Raw genomic sequence first — 17,145 nt, 5'->3', positions numbered from 1 at the left:
TGCCCTTGGTGGAGGGGGAACACATGGAGCAATTTTCTTTCCAGAAGCACAAACAGTTAATTTGAATAAGGACATGTTATGCTGCATGAGCTGCCTTTTCTCCAACAAAATGGTCCCACCAATGTCCATGAATGATGCAGTTGTCTTCTGAGCTTTGCTCATAGGCTTTAGTTCCTGACAAGTCCCTCTTATCTTGTGACTCTCCCTTCCCTCTTTTAAGATGATGAGATTTTGGACAAGCTAGAGGGTAGGTCATGTATTCATGATTAAGTTTTTTTGTTAGATGATTTTCAGTGAGATTGGCAGAGCAGCAGCTCAGACTTGAATTGGACTGCCAAAGGCATTGTTCTTCAGGTTAGCAGTCTTGTGTGGTTTCCATGCACCTGAAATTGAGGGCTGTCATATCTGTTGTGCTTTGCCTGTGCACCAAGTGGAAACACACCCTTGTGAAGGAGGGACTGTAGGTTGGTGGGGAGTATCCTAAAGCAGTGCTTGTCCTGTGCCATACAGAGCTCCTGAGTGTCCATCAGTGGCCTGTGTGGTCCCAGCTCCAATTCCCTGCTTTTCTCTGTGCCTTCTCTCCCCAGCTACAAGCCCATAGTGGAATACATCGACGCCCAGTTTGAAGCCTACCTGCAGGAAGAGCTGAAGATCAAGCGGTCCCTGTTCAACTACCACGACACGCGGATCCACGCCTGCCTCTACTTCATTGCTCCTACTGGACACTCGCTCAAGTCCCTGGATCTGGTCACCATGAAGAAGCTGGACAGTAAGGTACTGGCTGCCTGGGTCACCACGGCCCTGTAGTGCTTTCATTATCTTGCCATCTGCTTGGGAAAATCATGTCAGGGTTTAGTAGTGGAGAACTGCAGACAAAAAGTGTGAGAGGTGTACCTGGGGCAAGCTGCTACAATGGGTCATTATTCTGCTTCACATGCTGCACAGATTTATTGAGAGTTTGGACTCCTGCTCTTTTCCAGCTCTACTTTGGGTGGGGAGCTTGGCCACATGCTCCCCAGCTCATCCTTAAAGTCAATAAAGACAGTTGAGGTTGTCTTTCTAGTCAGTTAAAAACAAATGGAGGTGCTGTATCTGCTTGCTCTGACCTCATCCAGCTAGACAAAAACAGTGATTTGATCTGCTATGGCAAATGTAGTGGTGTTCTAGCTGTAAAGTCATAAACAAGAATCTGAATAAATATGTTAGTTGGCATCTTCCTGGTACCCTCTACCTGGCTCTTCCAGGTACCCTCATGGGCTTGGTTTAAACCATGGTTCAAAAGAGATTGCCCCTCTTCTAGGAAAAATAACTGAGGTACAAATGTAGAGCCTGAGTAGCTAAACTGAGCCTTCTCTGTGCTCCTTTCCATCATGATTAAGCAATTTAAATCAGTCCACTGTGCACCTCATTGGCTCCTGATTCTGCAGGACATCAATGATGACAGTGGTTCTTTGTTTCCTAGAGAGGCCAATCGATTGGGTTTTATGTGGGGAGGGAGAAAGTTCCTTGCCTTCTTCAACTGAAAATAAGGTTACGGAGATTTATCCCAAGTGAGCTAATTGACATTCCTGGTCTGTCTTTTGGCCAAGGGGGATTTAATAGCTCCAAACAGAATTAAGTGACGTACTAGAAGAGGATTTTTAAGTACTATAGTTAAGATTCCTCCATATGGGTCGATATTACTGTTATCCTCAGTACAGTTTCTGTCTGCTGTTGCAGGGAAAAGCAAACCTGCAAGATCAAAAGCAGAAACTGTCCCTCTGAAGGGAGGAGACAGGGAAAGAAAGCAGGATCTTTATCCTTGCCAACAGCCTGCCTAGGGAAGAGAGGCAGTAACTCATCTTTCATCTCAGAGCTGTGCAGGGAGGAGTGATCCCTGGTTCTGCAGGGTCCAGGGGCACATAAGGGCACACAGGTGGGGGAAGTGTGCCTGTGTTACTGCCAGCCCCTGTCCTGTGTGTTCCAGGGCTGGATAGGCACCATCTGCTTCCACCTCCTGTGGGGTGACAGCAGCTCTGCTGCCCCTCTGGTGTCTCTGGTGACATTCCCCAAGTGGGGGTCTGTGACAGGCTGTTGTCTGAGCATGGCTCCAGCTGAAATCCAGCCAGCTGCAGTACCAGGGGATGTGCAGATATGGTCATTTCCTTTCTCTTTTTTTTTTTGGAGCAGTTCATAATAATCTATGACAACATTTCCTGTCCAGCCAATTCAGATGAGGAGGGGAGTATGACAGGACAGGAAATAGCATGTTGCCAAATTGCATTTGACTTCTTTCTAAGGCCACCACTGCTGCCTGGAAATCCTGCCTGAGGTGGTGCTGCTGGCAGCAGCAGCCCCAGGGAAGTTCATCTGCTGGGGGTGCTGGCTGGTGGCACTTCAGGGCTGTCACTGTGTGTCCTGCTCTGTCCTCTCCCAGAGACGCAACCTGTGCTGTCCTGTCTTGCAGGTGAACATCATCCCCATCATTGCCAAGGCCGACACCATCGCAAAGAACGAGTTGCACAAGTTCAAGAGCAAAATCATGAGCGAGCTGGTCAGCAACGGCGTCCAGATCTACCAGTTCCCCACCGATGAGGAGACAGTGGCCGAGATCAATGCCACCATGAGTGTATGTTATCTGGGGAGGTGCCTGCCCTTGCCTTGCTTGGTCCTGTCCTTGATGGCCCTGCTGGGTCTTGCTTGGCTTCAAAACTGCAATTTAAGCACGGACATCAGCCTGGCCAGAAGGCTTTTGGGAGCTGGCAGTACCTGGTCTGATACGTTTCCTTGTGTGACAAACCACTTCTCCCCCATTGCAGTTCTCACATCCTTCCCCTGTTGCAGTATTCCCGTCTCAGGAAAGGAAGAGGATGGGAGGCAGGGCCTAAGTGTGGTCAGGGCAGAGAGCTGAGGTTTGGCTTTCCTGTCCCAAACGACCACTGGCTGCTTCGTGGGGGTGATTCATTCGCTGCCGCCTTTGTTTCGGTTTCCGCTGGGAGTGGGGCACCGGCACTGATGTTCCAGCTCTCCACAGCCCATCAGTGGCTCTGGCTGTTGCCTCCTCTAGAGGCAGTGTCCTCCCCTGCCTCTGGACACTGGGTGGGAGGGCACTAAGGGCTAGACTGGACCTAACATTTTAGGGGGGGGTTACCAAGGGAAGCAGCTCTTTGCCAAGGGCCTGACTCAGGGTGCAAAGGGAGAATCTGAGCTCAGGGTTGCTGGCAGTGAGGTGTTGATTGGCCCCAAGAGGATGTGCCAGTCTTAAAGCAAATGCACTCACATTGAGCTATTTCTTTGCTACTTGAAGGCTGCTGTGAGTTTTGCTGCTCAAGGGCTTGTAGATGGGCATTATCTCATCCAGCTGAATGTTAGACCCTCTCCAAAGCTCCTTATTGCCTCTCTTGCTGTTTTGAGCAGGGAGAAGCTGGCACAGAGAAGGCATGTTGTTCTACCAGCGTGCATTGTGTGCAGAGCTCTGCCTTCCTCAGGTGCAGCCTGGCTGCTGGGAAACCCCTTTGCCAAATAATCCCATGTCCTCTGCCCTGACATCTTCCCCTCCCACCCAGGCTGTGACCACAGCTTGGCTGACACAGCTCCCGCTCCCAGAGCTTGCACCCAGCCCCTTTGGATGCTGTTAAGGCAGGGAGAGTTCCGCTGGGCTGGGCTGGGCTGGCAGCTGAGGCGGGCTCCCTCCTGGCAGCAGCCACACTTCTGGGAATAGATCCCAGATTGCTGCCACCACACCCACAGAGAGACCTGGACGGAGCAGAGCTCCATGACTCAGATGTGTCAGCTGGGGGCTGGGTCAGCTCCGCTCTTCCCCTTGCTCACAGCTTTGCCCTGTGTAAGAGGAAGCATTAGCAGTTCTTTGTAGCAGCAAAATCCCCCTGAATTTTGTCTTCCTTGAGAGGATCTAGTGTATTTTCTTTTTTATTGTTTCATGGTTCTTTTTTCTCGGTGTTCAAATTCAGTTCCAGTTTGTAAGACTTGTTCTGTGCTTAAGACAGTAGTGCTTTGTAATTAAATGGAAAACAATGTATGTATCTTGTGTTTTTACGACTTCAGAATTTTGGGCTTTAAGTCTGATCAAGTTTCTCATCCAGATTGTCCTGTTGCTCTTCCTGTAACACCAGACAAATTGTAAAGGCGTTTAAACAACTTAAATTTAGCAGAGCTGCCCCAGTAAACAGCTTTCTTGAGAAACAATCTCTGGCAAGGCAGCAAAGGAAACCCCCGGCCTCATTGTCCCTTTCCTTTTGTAGGTCCACCTTCCTTTTGCCGTGGTTGGCAGCACTGAGGAAGTGAAGATTGGCAACAAGATGGCGAAAGCCAGGCAGTACCCCTGGGGTGTTGTGCAGGGTACGTTACCAAGGGCACGAGCCAGGCCTTCTCACCCTGTCCCCTTCTGATCCAAGAATAACCAGTTCTGTTACTTCCATTTCTGGATGTCCCTTACCAAAATCTGAGAGAGCACAGCTTAGATCTGAGCATGGGCATCTGGACATGCAGCCAAAAGCTCCTTCCTGCAGGAGGGCAGAGTTTGGCCAGGACACTGTTTTCAGCCCAGGCTTTACTGAAGCTGCCAAAAATCCAGAGCTGATCCTTGCTTTCCAACTAGCACTGAGAAGTACAGGATTGAGATGGTGATGGTCTCCTTGTGGCTTCGGTTGTGTATCCCATTGGAGAATGGCCCAGGAAGCTGCAGGGGAGCATTCACAGTGCAGTTCTGTACAACTCTCTGGTTTCTCAGTAATACCAGCTGCCCCTGAAGCAGCTTCAGAGACCTCAGCTGTGTTTACCAGAGGATGGTACTGGGAAAAACAGTTAGGAGAGAAGCTGATGTATTTGGGAGGTCTTGGACTTGACCTGTATACTTCTGGGTTCTTGCTGTTCCCGGAAAACTAGGACCAGATAGCTGGAGATTGAGTTTAGACTTGGCCTCTGCAAGCCCCTGTGAGTGCTAAGATTTTGAGTGGGTTTGGGTGGGAAGTGAAATCCTGTGAGCAAACAGATCATCACCTTGCTGGTGGCAAAATGGGTGGGGAGGTGGGAGCCCTGTGACGGATGGGCAATGCACAGATCTTGCAAATCTTGCAAATCCAGTGCAGGCCTTGAACTCGGGCCCGTGCTGGCGTGGGATGGCTTCAGCCCCAGTTCAGCAGGGCGTTTTGGTGCGAGCTGACGTGGAGTTGTGCTTGTGTGCCTGAAGAGCTCTGAGGTTTGCTGCACTGGGGCCCAGATCCAGGGAAGGGGGGAGCCCAGCTCCCGGGTTTCACATTCTCCCTGTGGATATTGTGTCGTTTTTGCAGTTGAAAATGAAAACCACTGTGACTTTGTGAAGCTGCGGGAGATGCTGATCCGAGTGAACATGGAGGACTTGCGGGAGCAGACGCACACCCGGCACTACGAGCTGTACAGGCGCTGCAAGCTGGAAGAGATGGGCTTCAAGGACACAGATCCAGACAGCAAACCTTTCAGGTAGGGATGTGCAATCCAGGCACTGCTGTGCTCTTTAGTCTGCTTGCTCTGCTGCTGCTCAGGGCTGCCTGAAATTCTGGTTAGGAAAAGTGCAGCCATGTCTGTGTGACAGCAAGGTGGCCCATGTTCTGGGGACATCCTGGGGTAAATGATCTTTTGACCCTCCTGGAGCTCTTCACAGCTGGCCCAAGGTGAGCTATGAAGAGGGTGCCACAGTCTCATGCCTGAGGTTTGGCTGATTACTGAACACATAGTTCATTCTGTCAGACAGCTTTATTGGTCTGCAGCCCAAGCCATTAGCCAGGGACAGCAGCTGTGTGAGAATTTGGGAGGGAGTGTTTGTTTTCTCCCTTTATTTCCTGTTTCCCATTCCTCCCCAGCTTTTCCCCATTAATTGCATCCCCTGCCTCACAGTGTTCCATGTTCCTCTCTGCCTCCTGGGGAAGGCAGTCAGAATTCCAGTGCACCGGTGGAGGCCTGCCCCTGTAACACACATGTGTGTCAGGGGCTGGCATTGGTTTGGGGTCTTGTTTCTGACTTAGTGAGTCGATGCAGCTGCACTTCTTCTGCAGCAGAAGCCTGGCTGGAATCAGTCAAGCCCAGTTCTGTTACTAAGCCCAAGTGTGAAGCTTTATTGGATTTCCTTTCTGGAGAGCAATGGCTTAAGATGGGCTCAGCCCTTCCTTTGGAGGAATCTGAGGAATTTCCATTGCTTCCTGTACATGAGGCCTCTTTTGACCAAGCTATAAGTAGAAAGGAAATGAAAATGTACAGAATTCCTCCATCTGGTACGTGCTAGTTCAGAGCAGCTCACTCTGGGTGCTTTTTCCCTCCAATAAACAAACAAAACCTATGATCCCAAGCTGTTTGGCTCAGGCTGATGTATATCTGAAATGAGGGAGACAATATCTCTGAGCTCAGGGATCAAAAGGATGCTTTTCCCTGCATTTTGGCCCCAGGAGCCACAGGAACTGCTGCCCTTCAGCCAGCTTGCATCAGCCAGGGGCAGGGAGCCTTTGGCAAATCTCAGGGGGAGCAGAGCAGGAGGTCCCAGCAAAGCCTTGGTGCTGTGTAGGAGCTTCTGTGAGGTGTGGAAAAGGGGCACTGGTCATGTCTGAGACCCCCACCTTGCTTGGCCAGGCTGCAAGAGGTCGGGAGGGAGCCCCAGGATCCCAACAGGCATCAGCTCCATGAAATGAGGTCTCTTTGCACAGAGACCCTTCTGCTGTCCTCTGTCTGTTGTGGGCTGGATTCTTTGCTGTTCTGGTTGAGCTTTTCAAAATACTCCTTTTTCAAATAATATTATTTGCCAGGGCATCCTTCAGTGTGTGGGGGCGTGTTGGGAAATCAAGTTACTCTTGTAGTTTAGGTTCATATGGTTGTGTACTTAAAAACCAATTCCCTTGTCATCTTTGCCTGTGAGAAGCAGCAGGGATCCCAGTTGGTTTGGACTGTTATTCCTTAGGGCTGTAATTGTTTTTTTCACATGCAGCCTGGGAGTTGCCAGGCCTGTTTCTCTGAGAACTTGGCTCCTCTGGAAGTCAGAGTCACTGCGGCAGAGAATGAAGCTTTGAACCTGGGACAATTTAACAGGAAGCCCCTGCCCCTCTCGCTCCTGCCAGGCTTTTCCTGCTTGCCCATCACCCAGCACGGTGTTTTTGGAAGTGAGCTTTGGAAGGAGTGGTTTGCAGTCCATGATCCTATGAGCTGCATGCAGAGCTTTCTGTTTCACTCTCTGAGGCTCTGCTGCTCCCTAGGACAGCGTGGCACTAATTGCAGATTCAGTTTGTGCTCACTGAGCAGCCAAGGCTCACCTGCCCTCAGGCTTTGCCACATCCTTCACAAGGAATTGAAGTTTCGGTGTCTACAGTCAAAGCATTAAATCCAGCACTGAATTTTAGGGAGGTTTTGTTTTGAGTCTCCTGAAGACTGTATGCTGTGAGAGGTCTGGTTCTGCATGTAGCTAAAAATCCAAAGATAGCTCTTGCCCTGCTCTCCCACAAAAGGATTTTTGTAGTTTTTAGAATCAGTATTTTTGCTTCCATGTGTAGGAAGCTGGTGTGGTCATGTGGAATGGTGTGATTTCTCTGGGGCGGCCAGTGCTGTGCCAGAACAGCTCTGGGCATCCTGTCTGGAGGGTATTTTAGGAAGTAACTGAAGTGCCTATTAATTAGCAGAGTTAAATACAAGGCTTGAGATAAACTGACAAGTTGTGTTCCCCAGCTCAATATTGCATCCCCTAAAAAAACCCCAACCAATAAAAAAGCCATCAAACCCCCCAACACTGCTAGGAAAAGTAAAAGTTTAACTTTGTTGGAATTAGGATGTTCCACTGGCCCAAGAGTTAATGTGTTCCTTAGGCACATGGATGCAACGTGTCTGTGTGACTTCAGTGGAGTTTTCATTTTAAAAATGCTTTTTCAGAAAAGCCTCTTGGGGGAAATAGTTATCATTCCCACACTATCATTATGGCTGGGCTATCCAAATCCATTTAAGGAATAAAACAAAAGAGGAATTTGGCATCCAGAGTTCCTAAGAGGCTTTAAAAATCTCAGAGGTACATGGACAACGTATTTCATGTCCCAAGTCTTCACTGCCTATCTCAGTGCTGGGGAAGGAATGCCAAGGAGTGGAGGGGGAATGAAGGAATCCAGTCATGTGGTTATTTGGAGTAGGAAGGCTGCTGATGGTTTGCAAAGGCCAAAGGAGAAAGGGAGGTCTCCCAGGATGGTGTTATCTAAATCAAGCTCCCGATGTGACTCTATTAGCAATGAGTAGTGAAAATGAATTCTGCTCTGTGTCAGTGTCGTGCCTAACGAGCTACACAGGGGCAGATTTCTCCCGGTTTGCTACACAAACCTTGCATTTGGAACGCAGAGACTTGGCCCAGACAGAGGGAGAAGGGAGGCGGTGTGGGTCCGAGGGATCATCGGCCTCGTGGGCATCGGGGATTGCTGCAGGCACTTGTGTAGAGGCTGCTTCTCTTCCAGGACAGCCGCCTTGCCTGCTGAGTGATGCACGGGAAGCTGTGCAGGGAGCTCGGCTCCTCCTTTCCATTCGCCTCCCACTGCTGCCACCTAGCAAGCTGGGATGGCTTTCACGGGGGTGATGCTGCCTCTGCTGGAGCCTCTGCCGTGTTTTGTGACACGACAGCCCAAGTGCTGAGGTCTCCGAGGGCTGGAAGCTCCTGGCTGTGCTTGAAACACTGTTCTGACTGGGTTTTGTGTGCTTTTAACAGTCTCCAAGAGACTTATGAAGCAAAGAGGAATGAATTCCTGGGCGAACTCCAGAAGAAGGAGGATGAAATGAGGCAGATGTTTGTCATGCGAGTGAAGGAGAAGGAAGCAGAGTTGAAGGAAGCAGAGAAGGACGTGAGTATATTGTAACTGTGAGGGCAGGGCTGTTAGAGAACATGTCCTGCTGGGGCAGGAAGCTGCTCCTCAGGCCTTGTGCTGCTGCAGAGGTGCAGACAAGAGTACAGCCCTCAGTGCCCAAGTTCCCTTGCTCTGCATGAACCTGATAGAGTACCAAGGTACCAAGCACTGAGGAATGGAATATGGAGGTGTGCAAGTGTCCAGAGGCCTGCTGCTGTGGGAATTCCTGCTCTCTTGAGTGTCAGTGAGTGTTACCTGCAGGGCTTTTCTCACGAGTCAGGCAGACTGGGGACAGGCTCATGGCCTGCAGGCAGTGCAGGGAGGCCTCAGTGCCAGCAGGAACACCTGGGGCATCATTGCCAGTAAATCAGGGTGGAGCATTCCTTCCTCTCTTCCCAGCCAATTCTCACTGTCTCTGTCCCGGCAGCTTCACGAAAAGTTTGACCATCTAAAGAGGACTCACCAAGAAGAGAAGAAAAAGGTGGAAGACAAAAAGAAGGAACTTGAGGAAGAGCTGAACAACTTTCAAAAGAAGAAGGCAGCAGCTCAGCTATTACAGTCACAGGCTCAGCAGGCAGGTTCTCAACAAACCAAGAAAGACAAGGACAAGAAAAAGTAAGCGGATGTCACCCACACCCTTTGTAGAGTTTGTTATCAGTTTTGGGAGGTTGTTTTTTTCTCTCTTGCTGCATGTCTGTATTTGCTTTTCCCCATTACCAGACTGGAAACAGGCCTTTTCTCAGCCTGATCAAATAAAATATTTTTTTTTCTAAAGGGTGGGCCAGGGACATGATCTTAATTTTTCGCTAGAAGAGTACCTTCAAATTTTATCTTCAAGTCTGACTGGTGTGGGAGAGCAATTGGATGGTGGAGTTTTGATTTGTGATCTGTTCAGCATCTTCTGGAACTATGGGATGTTCTGGACTCAGATTTATCTGCCTGAGCCAGAAGTATTAAGGGAGTTGCTACCCTTCCTTTCTTTCACCGGTAGTCTCCAGATCCCATTCCTTAAGGTTGTAGTTGTAAGTAGAAGTAAATTAGAAACCAAAACCACCATGTTTTTTTTACATGGGGAATGCTAGTGCCAAAAGTGATGACTTGGAAGCTTGCTTTAAAGACAAGAAGCTTTTTGGTTTTGTATTTTTTTAGAAAAACAAACTACTACGGTACTGTAATTGCAGTTAAATGGCGTTTGTGGTTGTATCAATTTGACATAATAAGCTAAGAAACCCTTACCTTTTAGTCAAGATCATGGCACTGTTTTTTACTATTTTATATTCGTATCCTAGGAGTGTGATCCTTTGCCCTCCCCTGGCTTTTTCCATTCCTAGTAAAAGGGTGCTCATGCAACTCCTTAGTGAGTCACCTGTGCTAAGGGGGCTTAGTTGGTACTGCCATTGGGAAGGCTGGGGATGCAGCAAATCTCATTGGAAAACACTTGGTTAACCCACACACAAAAACGAAAGTTCCACGCTGCTTTCACTGCCCAGGAGAGAATGGGGTGTTCCTTAGAGTAACCGGGGTGGTGTCACCCCTGGCAGAGCCAAGTGCCAGCAGAGCTGTGCCTCAGACACTTGTGTCTCCTGTGCCAGCCTGGGAGCTGCAGCCTGGCCTGAGCTGTATGGCAGCAGCTGTGCAGCAGATGCCCTGGGGTTTCACAGCTTTCAGCCTCACTGCATGGCCCCTGTCTCCAGTTCTGTGCCTGGCGTTGGTCACTGCTGCCTGGGGCAGGTGGGCAGGGCCCAGGGCCGGCTCCTCAGCTGCTGTAAATTGATGTAGCTCCTATGGAGCCGTGCTGCTCGGTGCTGCCTGAGGACCTGGCCCTGGGCCCTGCCAGGATCCGTGGAGTGCTGCATGCTGCACACTCTGCTCGGGGAGAAATCCTTACAAACCAGACCCAGGGGTGTTGGGCTGAGCACTGGAACCGGCCAGTGTCGGCAGCTAAGGCCCAGGCATGCTGAAACCCCCTGCTGCAGGTAGCTGGGACACTCATCTTCTCTCACCTGAGATCTCAGACATGGTGATGCATTCCCTAAAGAGAATAGAAAGTTTTGAAGACCCTTTTCCTTATCTCTCAGAGTTAGCCTAGTATTTTTAAGAACTGTGCAGTCAGATTTTTTTGTCTCTCAGCTGTAGGACCAGTGCAGTACAGAACGGCCTGGGGAGTTCTGTCCCTTTGGGTGGTCAGTGTGAGCTCCTGTTTGGTTCCAGCCTCATGGGTGAGACAGGGCTGTTCCCAGGGACCGTGACAAACACAGGTTCTGCTTTGCTGCTGCGTTCACAGAAATCCAGCCTCGAGGAACATGCCCGTGTTTTAGTGTGTCCTTTGTGTTGCTCCACACCAGGTGCTGTACCTGCTGCAGGTGTTCTCTAGTGTCAGAGTTACTAACAGAGGCTTTAAAGGGAAATGCTGATGCTCCTGCCTTGTAGCTCGCCTTGGTTTTCTGAAGGCTTTCAGTTTCTCCTTGCACTCTAATGTGGAGCTGCAGTTTGGGTAGTTAAGGCTTCCAACCTCTCTCTCTGCTGCCATGGCCTGTGGTGCTTCTTGTGCAGTTGCCAGAGGAAAGCCTTGCCATGCCTGACCCTTACAGCCTCCCCACAAAGTAATTAATGGGAATGCTTGATTTTTCTCAAGGTGGGATTGGATTTCTCTGATTTAGACAAGAGAGATTTCCCAGTGTGCTGTGCATGCTGGAGGGAAGGCTCAGGGTGAAATCTGCTGCTGGCCTGACTCCATGAGGGAAAGCTCAGCCTTCTTGATTTCCAGACTATTCCTCCAAAAATTCTCTAGCTTGTACTCTTTTTTTATCTAAAAAGTTTGGGGCTGTGGCCTGACAGCAGCAGTGTTTGGGGACAGCACACCTGTGTCCCTCAGGCACCGAAGGGGTGGCTGCAGAGCAGACTCTGGCACTTGCCTGGACGTGGGGCTGAGCCCCTGCTGTAAGGGACTGTGCTTCCAACCTGACCAGTCTGGAGAGAGCTCTTGGCAGCAGGGCCAGTGGGAGAGGCAAGCAGCCTTCTGGTGCTGGCCTGCTGCTGGCTGGATGGCCACATGCCTCAACATGTGCCGTTGTTGCTGCTCATCCGCAGCCCCCCAGGAGCCAGGACCATCTGCTTGGCTTCTGTCTCCAGTTATTAAAAGCTGTCTCTGAAAGCCAAGTGTAAAACCTTTTTTTTTTTTTTTTCCCAGTTCCTTTCCACTTAAGTTTCCAGTCCAATGTGCCTGGTCTGGCCACCAGGGACCATGCTAGTCCCAAAGCAGTCCCTGAGCTACAACACCCCTGTCAGGGCCTGGCCCAACACCCTGTAAAAAGAGGGGTTTGGTGGTGCCTGAAGGATCTGAGCTGACTGTGAAAGCCCTAGTGCTTGGAGACATCATGGTATCCAGGTGTGAGATACCTGAGCTATCCTGCTAGGATGTCCATGGGAAGTACCCCAAGCTGGCCACCTGCACCCGTGTCCCAGCTGGGAACAAATGAGCCCCAAAGCCACCGAGCTCTGTGGTGACAGGCTGTCACCTGGGCTGGCTTACAGGGTTGGTTGGTCAGTACTTCTGTCTCTGCAGTTTTTCTTTTTACTTTTGCTCGTCATAGGCCAGAGTAGAGCCCAGCCTTGAGGTTGAATATCTTTGTAATTCCATAATCCATCTGCATGCCCACCCACCGGAGCGGGTTGCTGGTGTTGGCTCTCCTGGCTTTCTTTAATTTTTTTGCATTTTGAGTTCAATTAGTGCTAACTTTTTTGTTTTTTGTTCTGTTTTTTTAACTTGCAGTGCAAGCTTCACATAAAGCCTGTCGAGCCAAGGATGTTCCTGCATTCACCTGCTTTTGCAGTAATGTGTCTCTGCCATCTGTTTTCTTTTTATATTTTTTTCCATTTTTTAACATGAATAACTATTAACTCATCTAATAACATAGTGGGAACAAGAAAGAAGAGGGATTGGGTGCAGGACTGTGTGCGAGTGGAAGTTCAGGGGTGGGTGGAGGGACGAGGTAATCATGATGACACCGTGCATTTTTCTCACCAAAACCATCAGCAGTAAATTATTTTTGGCCCCCAGTCTGAACCAAGACTCAGAGTTGGCTGTCAGCAGCTCAGGTATTGGCTGGCTCAGGTGCCCTCAGTGCTGCTGGCTGTGCTGTGGGATCCCCAGGGAATGAGTGATTCAGGAATGTCCCAGCCAGCCCAGGCCATGGCTGGAGCTGGAGTTTGGCCTGACCCACGTTCCTTGAGGAGCTGATGTGTTCAGCAGCCCCAGTCCCATCGGGCAGAGGGAGGGGGGTGTGTGTAGATAACCAAGTGTAACTGACCCTGCATGCCGTGACATTTGCATGATAATTTGTGTAGCTCCTGTTGCTTGCTCTCCGCCCTGGCCTGGTTTCCAGCCTCCCTTCCAGCTCAGCCGTCTCGGGGAAGGACCATTCCCAGCACTGTTCCCCCTGCACCATTGCCTCAAACCTTTGGAGCCTCCCTTAAAATCCTGCCTGCTTTCCAAGGGGCAGGATCTTAACAAGGCTTAGCAGCCCTCATGGAATCAAATGCCTGGGCAGGGGGAAGATAGAGCCTTCAGCATCCTCTTGGAGCTTCCAGGAGCATGTGGGATCCACAGTTCCAGGTTAAGGGAGAGAAGGTGCCTGGACACAGTCTCTGTGCTGCCCCCAAGCCCTCCTGCAGCAGGAATAATGTCCCATTCAGGTGTTCCTAGGACATGACAAGGAGCTGTAGGATAAGCCAGGCCCTGCTCTCTGGCCAGCACACAGTGGAAATGGGGCTGTTTCAAGTGTTTTTTCCATGCCATTGCTTGCAGACAGTGTTATTCCCTTCCTTCCCAAGGAGTGGCAAGCCGTGCTTACCCTGTGACTCCTGGATTTCTTCCTCTGCCAGTGCACAGCCAGCACTTCCTAGCTATGCAGTCTCTTAAAAGCCTTCTTTAAACCCTTCTTACACAAAGCTCTTCCTACCTGAGTCTCCCAATGCAGCTGTTTGCCTGCTTCTGGATGGAATTTCTCTGGGGAGAAAAGAAAAGGCAGACTTCTCACTTCTTTTAATCACTTTTTCCTCAGGTGTTGGATTGGGAAGTGCTTGGAGGTTAGCTTATGGGTTGTCCTGCTTTTTAACCCTCACCGCTTAAACATGGCTTTAGGAAGAGAATATCTATGAACCATGTCTTGGTAGACAGCAAAAATGGATAAATAAGCTGGAAATAAAGCAGTTATCCTTTTAAAAATTTTATATTTTTTTTTTTTTAGATTTTTTAAAGTAGTTTTTAAAATTATTATTCTGTTGTTGTTGTTGTTGTTGTTGTTTGGGTTTCATTTTTTTTCCCTCCTGGAGTTGCCAACTATGCACTTTTCATCAGGTTAAATAGGTTTGCTGCGGGGTTAGTTGGAAAAATGAAATTCTGGTTCTTGTGGCTTCTGGCAAACCCAGCTTTAAAATCTTGAGTTATGAAGGAAGAAGTTTGAGTTGTTTGCATGAGTTTTTTAAGTCACATCACATGCCCATCACCGAGTGCTCATGGCAATATGCTTTGCTTCAGCTGCCTCTGTGCATGTCATCTTTTTAATTACCAGTGTTTTGTGCCAAGTAGAAAACTTAATTTTAACATTTATTTCTCCTGCTTCATTTAACAGCCCTTCAAGGGATGTTTAGCAGGGGAAATCAGCTGAGCTGAGCTTTTCCTTTTTGACAGAAAGCTGTGGCCAAGTGCATTAGTGTCTTTTTGGTTGAGTTTTTCTCCAGCAGAAAACCAGCTGTGTTGGAGAAACTGGGAATAAACCACAAACTTGAAGATGTCAAAGGTACTGTTTTGGTTTTTTGCCAAAGGAGATGGAAACTACTTTTTTCCCCATCTTGAACCCCTGGGCCATGTTTAGCTTGTTCCTGCTGCTCTTGTTGCTTTTCCTTTCCCCGTGCCTTTTTTCCAGTAGCCCCTGATGTGCATGGAGTGAATGATAGACTCAGGTCTGGCTGAATGTGCTTTCACCTCTGCATGTAAGTACAGCAGGAAGAGACTGACCCTTCCTGCCTCGCTCCTGATGGGAGAGCAGCTGTGCTTTTCTGGGAGATGCTCCAAGTCCACTTACTTGCAAGTGGGGTGGTTAACACCCCTCTAAAACTGCATGTTCCTCACAAGGTGGATTTCAGTCCTTAGGCTAATACAGAGGAGCATGTCAGCACGCTGAAACGTGCTTTTTCTGGGACGGGGATGTTCCCAGGGCACGAAGCAAACCCCCAGAATGGAAAAGCAAAGACAGTGCAGGTCTCTATGAGGGGCTGTGGCTGCTCTGTAGAGAGGGGGCACACGTGGGTCTGGCAGGCAGTGGGAGAGGAGGAGATGGATTAAGGGTTTGCTCCCCCAGAACCTTCTGGGGATGACACTGTTCCTTGCAGGGAGGGCAGTGAGTAGGAAGGTGCCCTTGGAGCTCGTGGTTGTGAAATGCATCATCTTGAGATGCATCTCCTGTGGTGCTCCAGGAGCCACAGGGGAAAGCAGGCGCTGGCACCCACCCCAGGCTCCTCTCCAGCTGGAGAGCTGCCACTCCTGTCACCCCTCCGCGTGCTTCTGACAGCTTGAAATCCCAGCAGGGAGCTGCGTGTCTCCCTGGAAGACATCCATGTTAAACAGGGCTGATGGTTCTGCAGGCAGCTCTCCTCTGCTTTTCCCAACCCCTCCCAGTGCAGATGGAAGTGTCTTTTTGTGTGTGACCACCTCAGCTGTGTCCGTGTGACTCCAGTCCCCTTCTGTGTCCCTTCTCCCCGGGCCTGGGCTGCATGTGCAGGGTGTGAGATCTGTGGTGCTCTCGCCAGCGTGTGCCAGCACAGAGCTCTACAAATATGAAGGGTTTTTTAATTAATGGGAAACAAAGCTGTGAACAGCAGTAGAAATCTTGTATTTTTAATATCCTGATTGCCTTAAACCATAGATGTAGGACTTTATTACCTTGCTATTGGAAAATAACCCATGTTTGTAACTAAACAATTGTGTAACCTACATACAGTGTTAATGCAAATGATATGTATGCATCTGTTAGATATTGTCACTTTATTTGATGTTAAAATATTTCAGTTTTTGAATTACAGATGGAATAATAACCTTCTAGCATAAGCTCAGTTATTTCTTGTATATGCTTCAAGTCTTGTATAGGCTGCAGATCCACATAGTGCCAACACTTGAAGTGGCGAGAGGAAATATATTTTTACCCAAAGCTTTGGTCTTTGCGTGGCCTCTGTGACATTTGCTGTTGCCGTTCTGTGGCGGGGTGACAGGAGGGTCACCTGTCAGCCTCTGCCTCCCCAGCAGGTTATTCTGTGCCTCTGAGGTGCCTCTGTAGGTTCGTGCTGGTGTTTGTCAGTCGCTTCTTGTGGTGGTCATGAGCCTGGTCCCCACCCCAGCTGGTGTCCCGGGGCGCTCAGGCCGGAGTTGATGTGTGTGACACCTGTCCAGTACATGCCCTCCCCCATGACTGATATTAAAATGTTGTTCCTCCTTTGTTCCACCCTCACTTTTTCATTTCAATTCTGAATCTCTGTTTCTTTTCTCTTCTGTTTTTCTCTTTTTTTTTCTGTAGCTTCTTCTTTATGTAACCGTCACCTTGCCAAAGCCCCCGTACCCTCTCTCCCAGTGGACCATAGGGCACTGGAAGAGCTGCGGATCTGGGCACCCCTGCCAGGAGAAGAGCCATCTCATTCCTCCATCACGTCTGCCCTCCTCTCCTTCCCCCTTTGTTTCCACCCGTGCGTCTGAGGGTGTGCTGTGCTGTGTGTCTGTGCGGGATCTGCCCGCTCCGGCGCGCCTCCAACACCGTCCAGGCTTCCAGCACTGCCAGAGGGAATGGCCGCCGGAGGGAGCTCGGCTGCACTGTGCCTCGTTGCTCTGGGTTAGTTGGATTTTTTTGCCTCCCCCCCCGCTTTCTTTTGCCATATCGTGAACACGCTGCTGGTGACACACACAGTGACAGACTGGGGGGTGAGTGTGCATAGCTGGAGGATTTAATTTCTGCCTCAAGCCTGGCTGCTTTGGACACCACAACTTCATCTCAAGAGCGTCCTGTGCTCCTCTGGCATGGCTGGAAATCTCTCCATAGACCTGTGATGTTCTCAGTGTGTCACCATCTCAGTGTGACGGTGGATGTCCCATCCTGTGGCACTGATGAAGCCTGTCCTGGACAGTCAAGGCCTTATTTTCTGGCTGTGCCTCACTATGGGCAGAGCGGGATTCTGGTTTTGTACAGCTGAGCTGCACTGGCTCGCACGTAGATCCAGGGCTTCATTTTGTTTTCATGAGGCCTAATTAGCGATTATTTTTTTAACA

At 49.7% G+C, this 17,145-nt stretch overlaps 1 protein-coding gene across 2 annotated transcripts in view; it reads left to right on the top strand.

Moving 5' to 3' along the window:
* Window positions 1-17,145, top strand: part of SEPTIN11 (septin 11) — a 43,073-nt gene extending 25,928 nt beyond the window's left edge. Inside the window, exons 4-10 of one of the 2 annotated variants that reach the window (XM_036381620.2) lie at window positions 588-774; window positions 2,447-2,608; window positions 4,242-4,338; window positions 5,289-5,457; window positions 8,696-8,828; window positions 9,259-9,446; window positions 16,403-17,145. In XM_036381620.2, coding sequence (XP_036237513.1) covers window positions 588-774; window positions 2,447-2,608; window positions 4,242-4,338; window positions 5,289-5,457; window positions 8,696-8,828; window positions 9,259-9,446; window positions 16,403-16,418 — 952 coding nt within the window. In that variant the 3' untranslated portion in view covers window positions 16,419-17,145. Of the gene's footprint in view, window positions 1-587; window positions 775-2,446; window positions 2,609-4,241; window positions 4,339-5,288; window positions 5,458-8,695; window positions 8,829-9,258; window positions 9,447-12,603; window positions 16,040-16,402 lie in introns of those variants that run through there. The other variant, XM_036381618.2, reaches the window with a different exon arrangement.

Source organism: Molothrus ater, chromosome 4 (genome assembly GCF_012460135.2).
Source record: "Molothrus ater isolate BHLD 08-10-18 breed brown headed cowbird chromosome 4, BPBGC_Mater_1.1, whole genome shotgun sequence".
Taxonomy (NCBI): Eukaryota; Metazoa; Chordata; class Aves; order Passeriformes; family Icteridae; genus Molothrus; species Molothrus ater.
Note: the sequence above shows the minus strand (reverse complement) of the source record. Positions and strands in the feature narration are given on the sequence as shown.